Source organism: Oculina patagonica, chromosome 14 (genome assembly GCF_052425735.1).
Source record: "Oculina patagonica isolate OP01 chromosome 14, crgOcupat, whole genome shotgun sequence".
Classification (NCBI taxonomy): Eukaryota; Metazoa; Cnidaria; class Anthozoa; order Scleractinia; family Oculinidae; genus Oculina; species Oculina patagonica.
Genome location: NC_135771.1, coordinates 7,564,588 through 7,576,770, shown reverse-complemented (window position 1 = coordinate 7,576,770; position 12,183 = coordinate 7,564,588). Strand labels below are relative to the sequence as shown.

At 42.0% G+C, this 12,183-nt stretch overlaps 2 protein-coding genes across 2 annotated transcripts in view; one reads left to right on the top strand and one right to left on the bottom strand.

Annotated features, from left to right (window-relative positions):
- Positions 1-12,183, bottom strand: part of LOC144638335 (uncharacterized) — a 265,610-nt gene that overhangs the window by 64,396 nt on the left and 189,031 nt on the right. The window lies entirely within an intron of this gene.
- LOC144638108 (receptor-type tyrosine-protein phosphatase F-like) overlaps positions 1-12,183 on the top strand; it is a 30,595-nt gene that overhangs the window by 10,488 nt on the left and 7,924 nt on the right. Inside the window, exons 7-21 of the mRNA XM_078497283.1 lie at positions 568-873; positions 1,393-1,704; positions 2,352-2,578; positions 3,547-3,628; positions 4,460-4,562; positions 5,404-5,453; positions 5,790-5,905; positions 6,467-6,557; positions 7,390-7,466; positions 8,109-8,145; positions 8,308-8,399; positions 8,672-8,794; positions 9,488-9,651; positions 10,751-10,886; positions 11,670-11,816. Of these exons, the coding sequence (XP_078353409.1) occupies positions 568-873; positions 1,393-1,704; positions 2,352-2,578; positions 3,547-3,628; positions 4,460-4,562; positions 5,404-5,453; positions 5,790-5,905; positions 6,467-6,557; positions 7,390-7,466; positions 8,109-8,145; positions 8,308-8,399; positions 8,672-8,794; positions 9,488-9,651; positions 10,751-10,886; positions 11,670-11,816 (2,063 nt within the window). The remainder of the gene's footprint in view (positions 1-567; positions 874-1,392; positions 1,705-2,351; positions 2,579-3,546; positions 3,629-4,459; positions 4,563-5,403; positions 5,454-5,789; positions 5,906-6,466; positions 6,558-7,389; positions 7,467-8,108; positions 8,146-8,307; positions 8,400-8,671; positions 8,795-9,487; positions 9,652-10,750; positions 10,887-11,669; positions 11,817-12,183) is intronic.

Below are 12,183 nucleotides of genomic sequence, written 5' to 3'. Positions count from 1 at the left end.
CTTAATAAGGTTCTTAATTTCTAAGGAGGAGCCATAGTTTTGTTGTACGGGAAAAATTGGGGGTCCTTCATATGCAGCATTTATTCATACTGTTTGCTCCCTCTGCAATGTCCAGAGACAAACAGTCTTGTGTCTGTCCCTTTATTTGTAAATACAGTTTGGGATGTTCTGTTAAAAATGTTCATAAAAATTTCTATAACCCACTATAAGAACCTGCTGAATTTGCTTGGCTAAACAGGTTCTTATATTTTGGGGTATTAAAATGGCAAATTTCTGCCAGCAGGTTCTTAAACCACTAGGTTCTTACACGCGGGTGTTTACTGTATCTGTTTAGAAATCGGGCCGATTTTCATCCTTTCAAATGGCCGGCAAACGATCGCGAATCGCAGCGTGTAAATTTGCTTGGATCAAGTTGGGCCGACAAATCGTAACGTGTAAACCGCCCTTAACACATCTTTACTGCTTTAACGCTGCTAACAGACGTTATTAGAGACTTAATTGGCGAACCTTCTATATTATTCTACATTCTACTAAGCCACGATTCTGTTTATATAATCTTTGAACTAGTGCCATCACATGCTCCTCGACTTCTCCAACTGTCGGCGAAAACATCCAACTCAGTGTTCGTTCAGTGGGAAGCCATTCCAAAACATCACGTGCAAGGAAAACTACTGGGGTATCACGTGCACTACAGCCAGGAAGACACGAGCTACCCCGTCATCAAGAACGTGATCACTGTCAATGGATCTTTGACGCATGCTACCTTGGACAATTTGAAACCGCTTACAAAGTATCGCGTCTGGATCACGGGCTTCACGGGAAAGGGCGCTGGGCCAAACAGCGAAAAAGAATTTGTTTCAACGCCTCCAGCAGGTAAATTTATGCCTTTGTAATTTTTGGTCTCGTTTATCTTATCTTGTTTAGCGCGGCAAAACACCCACCCGTGCTAAGCGCGAAAAACATGCTTCCTGTACCAAGTGCGTCAAAACATGCAACCCGTGCTAAGCGCGGGAAAACGTGAAACCTGTGCCAAGCGCGGGAAAACATGCAACACGTTTCAAGCTCGGGAAAACACGCGTAAGCCAAGCTACGATTGGTTTTGGTGTTGTTTCTGAGTGGTTAAAAAAGTGTGTTTGCGCAGATTAGTTTCAGAACATTGCAGGAGCCTAGCGAAAGCAAGCCAAAGATAGCCTGTGTACAGCCGTCCCGCTCCGCTAAAAAAAAAATCGCGGACGGGATTCTTTTGAGCGGAGCGGGACGGCTGTACACAGGCTAGTCAAATAAAACAGAATAGCTTTCCATAGTGAATTGGGAACCGCTCGTTATGTACTATTTGGTCTAGCTCCGTTCATACTTTGTAAAACAAAAAGATAATTCGTCATTCTGTTGCAGTTCCAAACAGTCCTCAAGAAGTCCACGTGGTTACAGAAAGCCCACAGAGTGTACGCATCACTTGGCGGTCGCACCCAGGCTTCACGGGGCTTGTGACGCGTTACATGGTAAAGTGGCTTCATGTGGGTAACCCCGCTGACTCCAATGTCGATGGTCATAAGATCGTGAATGCGGGAAGCCCATACCGCAGAGAAACTCAAGTTGGTGGATTGAAGCCTTATAACATGTACTCGTTTATGGTCCGAGAGGAGGTTGGGCAGGACAACTGGGGCAAATTTTCTGCTCCTGTTGATGTTATCATGCCTGAAGATGGTATGCCCATAGGATTAATTTGCCTCGCCCAAAATAAACTTCATCTTGAGTTTAGCTAGCGTGTTCCAGGCTCTCGGTACTTGGGGAAGCGCTGCATGGTTTCCTTCCTTTGCTCGCCTTCTTTCCCCTCGTTTTTTCCTCGCTCGCCCGCTTTTTTCCTTTTCCCTTCAACTTTCGAGAGCCTGGAACAGGCTAGAGTTTAGCTAGCCTCCTACCCAGACGCTCTTTGAGCTTGTCACGCGCGGGAGGGGAACGCGTGACGATCCAAAGGGCGTTAGCGTAGGAGGCTAGAGTTAACCCCTTCAAAGACATTTTTATTCTGTTACATTAAAAGCGTATGGAAGTAAGCCACAAGCAGATTTTTCCATCTTGGTCAAGTTTTATTTGCTTGCAATAGACCATATTCACAATTTCCTCCATGGTGGTTTTCATATATAATGCAAATTAGCCACGTTGTCCGCAAACAAACATGGTGGCTATCGCAAATAAACGGTCTATTTAGCGTTTGCCAGCGATGATATATAGGCCAGGCTCTACAGCTCAATTTTCTATAATTGATTTTCATAGTAGTCGAGGATTGTAAAAAAAAGTAATAACATGCGATAGTTTCACTTGTTCTAATCAACCTTTGCCTCTCTCCGTTCTAGTTCCCTCTCCTCCTCGCAGGATTTCAGTAAAGCATAAAGAGAAATCACGTCTAGTTCTTCAATGGAGGAAACCTGAAGAAACAAATGGCATCATCAAGAAATACGTGCTTCACTTTAGCGATAGCGATGGAGTTACTAAAACCTATACCGTGCACTCTGACGTCGACAAAGAGTATGTGACGTATGAGGTGTCTCTTCCTGATGTCGCGAATGAGTACAAGATTAAAGTAAGTGAAACGAAAACAAACAAACAAAAGTTTAGGAAGGCTCGTTGGTAAAAGCACAGTTTAACTATTTTTGCTTGTACATTTTGACATTTGAAAACGATACTATAATACAGTCAGGGAAATAAGTGCCAGTTTTGGCAAATCTTCGTTGAGGCACTCGAAGAATTTCCGAATTATTACATCCAATCAAAAACTTGCGCGAGGACTTACGAGTACTCCGAAAGCAATCGCGCGTGCAAATACGTCATGTTGCTTAGCAACTTCTGGGACGAAAGCCGCGGGCTCAGTCACTTCTCGGAGAAGTGATGTCGCAATCAACTGGCACTTGTTCCCCCGACTGAATAGTCTTGTGAGTGCAAATCTTTGCTACGTTTTCGGTCAAATGAAAACGGATTAAAAACGGATGATATCGTATATGGGAATACGAGGCCTGAAAACAATGTAAACATAATCAAACCATGCATTTCTACTTTTATAACGTTTACACCTGTCATCATCATCATCATTATCATCATCATCATCATCATCATTTCTCTCTCTCATCATCATCATCATCATCATCATCATATCATCATCATCATCATCATCATCATCATCATCATCATCATCATCATCATATCATCATCATCATCATTTATTAGCCACACCTTTCAAATTTGAACGCAAAACGCATCGAAACGTGATAGGTTTGTCACCGCACGTGCGTAAAATTTGTGCTTCAGCAACGGTGGACTGGATTTAAGATTGGTTGTGTGCCACCACTTTAACTGACCTCACAAAAACAATAGAGATTCGTTTTCAAAAGTCTCCGCTTTAGGCCTATTTCAACATTGATGTAAGTAATTGTTGTGTTAGTAATAATTGCGTACATCCTAGGTGCACATTTTTGTCCTTTGTTAAAGTTTAGTTTTCCGCTAACAAGTGGCTCAATTATGTTTTCGTTTTAATTGTTACCCTCTCCACCCTAGGTACAGGCGTTTAACTCGTTACCAGGACAAATGAGTGATGAGATCACCGTCCAACACTCGCCCAACATTCAAACATCGGAAGGTAAATATTGCTACTTCCAACATTTCATTACGGCTTAATAACGATACTAAACTTTATTATGGGGACAGTTTTTAGTAAAATAAAAAGCCAGTTGAGGAAAAGGTAGCGTTCTTCTGAGATAAATAGTCGATGAGGAAACGATTACGAACAGCTATCATTACGCAACTATAACTATTGAATTTTTCCGTAAATTGCTCGTTTGTGATTGAATGAACTTCCAACCTTTTGGCGCAAACCGTAAATTAATCTGGTAAGGCACCTCAAATCAAGTGAGATACTGATTCTAAAAATGAGGATAGGTTTTCATTTTTTTAAGAGCAGTAGAAAGCTTTCAATGAATTACGATAATAACATTTAATTGTATAATTTGGCATTACTATAAAAAATAGAAGTTTTGCATGGAAGGTCGAAAGAAATTCTTTGCGTTTTTCGTGTTTGCTTTAGTTTGGGCCGAGCGCTGTGATTGGTTAAAAAAGGTCGTCTAACGTGCTGTAACCAATCAAACAAACGTGTCGTTCTTCAACCAATCAAGAACAAAACCAAAGTCAGTCGTGATTTCACGTAGGCGCATTTTCCCGCCCTTGGTACCCGTTACCTGTTTCCCGCGCTTGGTACCGGTTGCCTGTTTCCCGCACTCGCCCGCGCTTGGTACCGGTTGCATGTTTCCCGCGCTTTTTACCGTTGGAAGTTTTTGCTTTGTTTTCTGATTGGTTCAGTTGGTCTCGTTTGTTGTGATTGGCCAGTGTTTATTTTGGTTTTGGCAGTTAAAAGAGAGCCACAAAAAACAACGTTATGTACTTTTTTAGTGAAAGATTGCATTTATTTTTGCAGCTCATAAGCCTAACATTTTCAAATCCAATCTGATATGGATTGTGGCTGGTCTGGTTGGTGTTGTATTTCTCCTGGTATTAGTCACTACATTTGTACTTGTCAGGTTTGCACACTATACACTTTTCTGTCTTGCATTCCATTGTTTAAATTAAGAAATAGAGCGGTTTTCACTTGAGTGTCGAAAGTTAATTACAAAAGAGGGAGCGTTTGCTTTGGTTTTGCATTGCTACGCCAATCAGATTTAAAACCAAAACCAATCGTGACTCGCTCGCGCACGTTTTCCCGCGCTTCGTGCCGGCTACATGTATTTGCTTCGAGTTTTGATTGGTTCACTGGATTGAAATACAAAAAAAAAAAAAAAAACTTAAAAAATCTGTGTCCTTTGTGATTGGCCAGAGTAATTACTTTGGTTTGGGTTTTTTTGAAAACTGCTCTAATGTATAAGCTTGGCTAAAAGAATCGGGGAAGAAATACTGAACAATCTTGATATCGACGAACATGCTTGGTGCTAGAAATAAATGTGTTCTTCTTATGCGAGTTTCTAGGGCCATATTCTAACACCGTATAAACGTATTTGTTAAGGCCACCAGGCACAAGGATAGGTGATAACTTATTGGTTGGCGTATTTCCTAGGAGGAGGGGTGGTGGGGCAGGGGGGGGGGGGTGTTACTTTCTGGTAAGGTTGACTTATTTTTTAGTATGAGAATTTGGTTATTTTAGAATAATTACGGTATCGTATCTTAGGATGGCTACAAGAATCCTTCTGACCCCGTCTGCCCGAGGGTCCCTTTCTCCTAGCTTCCTAAATCTTGTTCAATCTGGTTTTCAAACAGTTAGTCGAGTACGGATGCTAATTCTTCGCGAGTATACAGCCACAAACAATGAAAGAAAATCGCTTCTGTAGAACTAATATAGTATTGTTAAACTGTTTTTCTTTTTTACAGACGAGAATCGCGACGCTCAAAGAAAAAAGAAGATATTCAAAAACGTTCATGTAAGTATCTATATACCATTAGTCCTATAAAACGATATATACTACTACTAGTACTTCTTTCACTCCATTTCTTAGTACCTTTTGGATAAACGTCACAAAGTTTCAAGACCATTACTGACAAAATAGAGGAGGTTTCATTAATTTAACCAATAAACGCCGCACACTCCACAAAGCACTTTGTCTAAGTGTTAACTCAGTAGCAGTATTTTTTTTTCCCCCCCCCCCCCACCGGCCCCGGGCCCCAAAAAAACGAGACCATAAGCCGTGTGAATGCGCTGCATTATGGTTAGTTTTGGAAGCGGTGACTCAGATAAAATTAGTATTGTTGCTTTGCAGTGTCCATCATATCACATACTGCTCGTCCCAGACGACCTATTCCTGTCAAAGAGCTTGCGGAACACTGTGCTCATTTCCATGACAACAACAACGCCTTATTTAACGACGAGTTTAAGGTTTGAAGAGTTCAAGACTTCACTCTCTCAGTGCCTATCTCCACCCAGGTGTATTTAGTGGGTACCGACAAATTAAATGCGGGGGAGGAAGGTAACCTTGCGATGACCTGCGTTAGACTAGACTGTGAGGGGGGGGGCGGTGCTGTGGCATAATGGGTTTATCCGCTGGACTCTTGATCGAGCGATCCGCGTTCCAACCCTGGCCGTTATCATTGCCGTTGTGTTCTTGGGCAAGAGACTAAACAACCCTTACTCGTACAATGCCTCTCTCCACCTAGGTGTATAATCTCCTTCTGGGTGCCGGCGAATTAAATGTTGGTAGTAATCCTGCAATAGACTAGCGTCCCATCCAGCGGGGAGTAGAAATGTCCGAAGTCGCTTAATGCTACTGAAACCGGGGTGAGCTCTGGTGTTATGGGCCACATGGCCGGACGCAGACTTTAATTACCAATTGAAGCCGCAGTCTACATCAGGAAAACGTCACTTGGGAGTTGACATATCCCGTACCCGAATGACGAGGCGTTATACATGTATAAACTACCTTTTTTCTTTTACTTTCAGTGCCTTGAACGACTCACATGGAAAACAACTTGGGAAGCAAGCCAGGATGCGCATAACAGAAGCAAAAACCGCTACTGTAACATAGTAGCGTGTAAGTTGAAAATACCGTCATCATTATCATCATACTGATATATCAATGCAGTCGCTATAAAATGTGGAAGAATTTTCCGAACCTTTCATCCGTTGTTCTGTGCAAATGCGTGCTTCAATTTTCATTTTGAAAATACAGTAGAACCTCGGTAACTCGAACTCTGAAGGGAAACGAAACAGTTCGAGTTAGCGGGGTTTGAGTTTTCGGGGTCGATTGAATAATAATTTTGCCAAGTTGAGAATTGTTAGTTTACTGATTTTTCAGCACTTCAGTATACAGCAGGCGCCACAGTATAGTGCAACTTGAACTTAACTCGTCAGAAACTCTAACACGATCATACATTCTTATGGAATGGAGTGGAAAATGGCTGTGAAATACGTGATCTGTTCGTTGCTCTATTCAATGGGCAACCGTGGCGAGTTGCAAGAACCGGAATTCGAGTTATCAGGCTAAATTTTACCCAACTTTTGATCAAGGGAAACGAAATTTAGTTCGAGTCAGCACGTCGTTCTCGATTTATCTGAGTTCGAGTTAACCGAAAATGACTGAAAAGTGGGGTCAAATCCAAGGGAAATGGAAGATAGTTCGGGTTAGCGGCGGGGTAATCGAGTTATCCGAGTTCGAATTAACCGAGTTAAAATGACCGAAAAGTGGGGTCGAATCTAAGGGAAATGGAAGTTAGTTCGAGTTAACAGGGATGTTCGAGTTAGTCGAGTCCGGGGTTATACTGAAGTTGGCTTTTTCAGGAAGCAAAGCACGCTTCTGCGTCTTGACTGGTAATCAACAGAGATGCCATGTTACTAAACGATGTTAAAAAACGTTGTATCTACAGATGATCATAGTCGTGTTGTCCTAACAGCTAAGAGAGAGACTCCTGGATCAGACTACATCAACGCCAATTATGTGGATGTAAGTTTCTTCCTTACTGTATTGTCGAATAGCTTGACTAGTATTGTCATATTTCATTTAAAACCTCGAACTTGTTATTGCATTGATTTAAATGATTTTAACAAAGGCTCTCCCCGTTAAGTCGAGAAGAGTTCGTTGAGGGTCCCGCCCTATAGTATATTAACATAACATATAGAAACCGATGTGAAATATGATTCTTGGGAGCAAAATAATAATACTCGCCGGACTGACTGTCTGACTGCCTGACTGTCTGACTGACTGGCGGACTGACTGACTAACTGACTGACGACTACGGACTGTCTGACTGACTGACTGACTGACTGACGACTGACTGACTGACTGACTGACTGACTGACTGACTGACTGACTGACTGACTGACTGCCTGACTGAATGACTGACTGGCGGACTGACTGACTAACTGACTGACCGACTTACGGACTGTCTGACTGACGACGACCGACGACCGACCGACTGACTGACTGACTGACTGACTAACTGACTGACTGACTGCCTGACTGACAGACTGGCTGGCTGGGTGGCTGGATGACTGGTTGGCTAGCTGAATGACTGACTGATTGATTAATTGATTGATTTACTAAGGTATCATACAATTTCATTGATTTAAATATATTTTATATTAGGGATACAGCTTTCCAGCTAAGTACATCGCAACCCAAGGTATTAAAAAATTTGCTTTTGATGCTTTTAAAATTTAAATTAAGTGAGTCGTTGGAGGCTTAATGAAACAAATGATATACACGTTATACAACGAACTTAGTCAGGCGAATTTCCTGTTTTTTATTGATCTACTAACTTGTTTTATTTTGAACATTTTTTTAGGTCCCTTGAAGGACACAATAAACGATTTCTGGCGGATGGTTTGGGAGAAGAATGTTAAAACGATAGTTATGATTGAAATGCAGGGAAGAGAAGTACGTTTATTGTGTTAATGAAAATTCGTTAAACATATATTATATTACCTACACTCATTTATATCTTTTCCTCTCTCATCATGCAAGATAATTAATAATCAAAGTTCTCCCATACTCCAGCGCATCATAGTATAGTGGAACTTCATTAGTAAATAATGGCGACTCTGTAAGCTTCATAGAAAGTGTACTTAAAGACAACGTTAGAAACTATTAAGTAAGCTATTGGTCTCTTTTATTGTGAACGTATGTGGAACAATTTGTTCAAAATATAGGACGAAGCAATGTGTGAGAGGTACTGGCACGAGTCAGAGCTGACAAAGTACGGTCACGTGGTTGTATCGCTACTTAGTAGTATGGTGATGTCGGACTGGACTACCAGGGAATTTATTGTTTGGGTGAGTGAAAGATTGCACATAGTTTTTTATGAAACACCATGTAAACTTTAGGCAGAGATTCAATGGAACCCCTCCTGATGACCAGGCAAATTTTTGGCCCGAAGGAAATGCTTAGTTAGTTTATTTCTTAACCGAATATCGCGTCAAATGACGGGTAAAAGCCCCCTCGCTGGTATAAGCTCCCCGATTATATTTTCATCTTTGTGCTAACAGAAAAATATTCAGGTTGTAAGCTCCCTCCCCCGTCCAACCTTTTCCATATTTACTCAACACTCACCGATCCAGATTGGTTCCAAACGGTTCCATGAAAACACCTGGTACTTTATTGTCTGTTCTGGAACCGGTCCGGAACCAAACCTGGACCTGCTAAACAGCAGGTTCAGTTTTGGATCCGTTCCGGATCCAGAACGGTTCCGTGTAAACAGAAGGCGTCTCTGGTCCAATTTTCCATTTGGATCGGTTTTTAAGCGGGCCCTTGTAAACATAGCCTTACAGGGACGGCGGAGCCGGGGGGACTGGGGGGGGGGGCTTTAGCCCCCCCACTTTTAACGAAAAAATTAAGACTTACTAAGAGAAAAGTCTCTTAAGCCCCCCCCACTTTAAAGTCACTAGTCACACCCCCCCCCCCCCCGCCTGGAAAAATGTTCCGCCGTCCCTGCCTAAATGTCAAAGCTTTTATTTGTTACACTGAAGTCAACAGATCCCGATAGTATGGATAAACGAGAGGTCATTCAGTATCACTTCACCTCATGGCCTGATCACTCGGTCCCGCGGGACACTGCCGGGTTCTTAATGTTTCATCACAAGTTGAGGACACTTCTGGCTACTGATCCTGGACCAGTCATCGTTCATTGCAGGTCAATAGTCACTCAAGCAACAGTAGGGTATACCATTTAATCTCGCCTAGTGTTTTGACTGTAAAACAGCTTCTTTTTCAGACAAAACAGAGACCCCTTTTTTGAGCAAGTGCGATTTAACAAACCGTGAAACCCTCGCCTGGGACGACTTGAACTCGGGTTCGAACCCGCAGCCAGGGTCATTACAACACAACACAACACAACACAACACAACACAACACAACACAACACAACAACAACACAAAAAAGGACAACACAACCCTAACCCTAACCCTAACCCTAACCCTAACCCTAACCCTAACCCTAACCCTAACCCTAACCCTAAACCCTAACCCTAACCCTAACCCTAACCCTAACCCTAACCCTAACTCTAACCCTAACCCTAAACCCCCTAACCCTAACCATAACCCTAACCCTAACCCTAACCCTAAACCCTAACCCTAAACCCTAACCCTAACCCAGAAACAACACAACACAACACAACACAACACAACACAACACAACACAACACAACACAACACAACACCACACCACACCACACCACACCACACCACACCACACCACACCACACCACACCACACCACACCACACCACACCACACCACACCACACCACACCACACCACACCACACCACACCACACCACACCACACCACACCACACCACAACACAACACAACACAACACAACACAACACAACACAACACAACACAACACAACACAACACAACACAACACAACACAACACAACACAACACAACACAACACAACACAGCACAGCACACACAACACACACAACACAACACAACACAACACAACACAACACAACAAAACACAACAAAACACAACACAACACAACACAACAACACACACAACACAACACAACACAACACAACACAACACAACACAACACAACAAAACATGTACACAACACAACACAACACAACACAACACAACACAACAAAACACAACAAAACACAACACAACACAACATAACATAACACAACACAACACAACACAACCAAAAGTTTCCATCGTTATTTTTCTTTTCATTCCTTTCTTCTGATCTTGATGAGTGAAAACACTATTTATGAATTTTTCAGTGCCGGTGTCGGACGAACAGGATCGTTCATCGCAATTGACTCGCTTATGGAGCAAATGGAAACTGAGAAGTTGGTAGACGTGTATGGATTTGTCGCACAAATGAGAAAACAAAGAAACTATATGGTTCAAACAGAGGTGAGGTGCAAGTATGAGGGCCTTCCAAAGGGGGTGGGGGGTCCTTGTTCCCTTATTCCCCCCATTAATTCCCCGTATTCCCTCGTCTCCTAACGATAATACTCTTTTGGCGTGAACATACGCCCTAATAAGTGGGTTGTTTCCAAATTGATGATCGAGGATCAGACATCGCGAGCCTTGAGGGCAAATAATGTTTTAAGCCAAATATAGATTTTTTGTGTTACGGTGTTTGTTATCTCTCTAAAAAAACAGTTTCTTTACCCGAACCTTTTATGATCTTGAAACAAAATTTATCAGTAAACTACCCAAGCAAACAAGTTTGAATCGTGTTTCGCGAGGGGTATCACGTCAAATGACACGTTTTTACTAGGAGCTCCTGTTTTTTACTAATCACCTGAAAATGAAAATATTTGCTGATTCTAAAACATGACGACCCTCACTCGTTTTCTATTGGAAATGCGCGAATCTGATTGGTTCTCCCACTGTTTTTAATTTGCCTATAGAACGCACGGGCACATTTCCTTAAAAGAAAAAATAATCCTGAGTGTAGATTTTGTGTAGTGTAGATTTTGTACTTCAATCATATAGAGTGTCTTCTAAAGCAGTTATAAGTCTACTTGCCCTCGTTTTCTAAGAAAGTAAACTTGGCTGCGCCTCGATGAATATTCGCTCATAGAAAACTCAGATTAAGTAGTCTAATTGTTAATTATAACAGTACGCCTAGTTATACTTCAAGTTATTTCCAAACTAATAATACGTTACTTTACACATTTGCCTTTTTAGGAGCAGTACCGGTTCATATATGATGTTCTTAGAGACGCGTGCATCTGTGGTGTGACTACGATCCCGTCAAGTGAACTGGGCAGCGGTTTGTTGTGCGTTACGGGAGATGAACCCGAGGTCCTTGCTCAAAGGACAACAGAATTTGAGGTGACAGTTGTAGCTATTTTAAGCTGTAACTTAAGGGACTGTGTTAAGGCTGAGTTAAGTTTATTTTATTAAGTTTTGCCAAACACTCGTTGTGAAACTTAATGTTTTTAAGAAATTACTTCTATGGATCTAAAAGACAAACCAATTAGCTTCATTAGAGCGGTTTTCACTTGAGTGTCGAAAGTTGATTGCGTTTGCTTTGGTTTTGCATTACTACGCTTAGTGATTGGCTTAAAAATCTCGCGCCACTTTCTCAGCCAATCAGGAGTAAAACCAAAACCAATCGTGACTCGCTCGCGCACGTTTTCCCGCGCTTCGTGCCAGCTACATGTATTTGCTTCGAGTTTTGATTGGTTCACTGGATTGT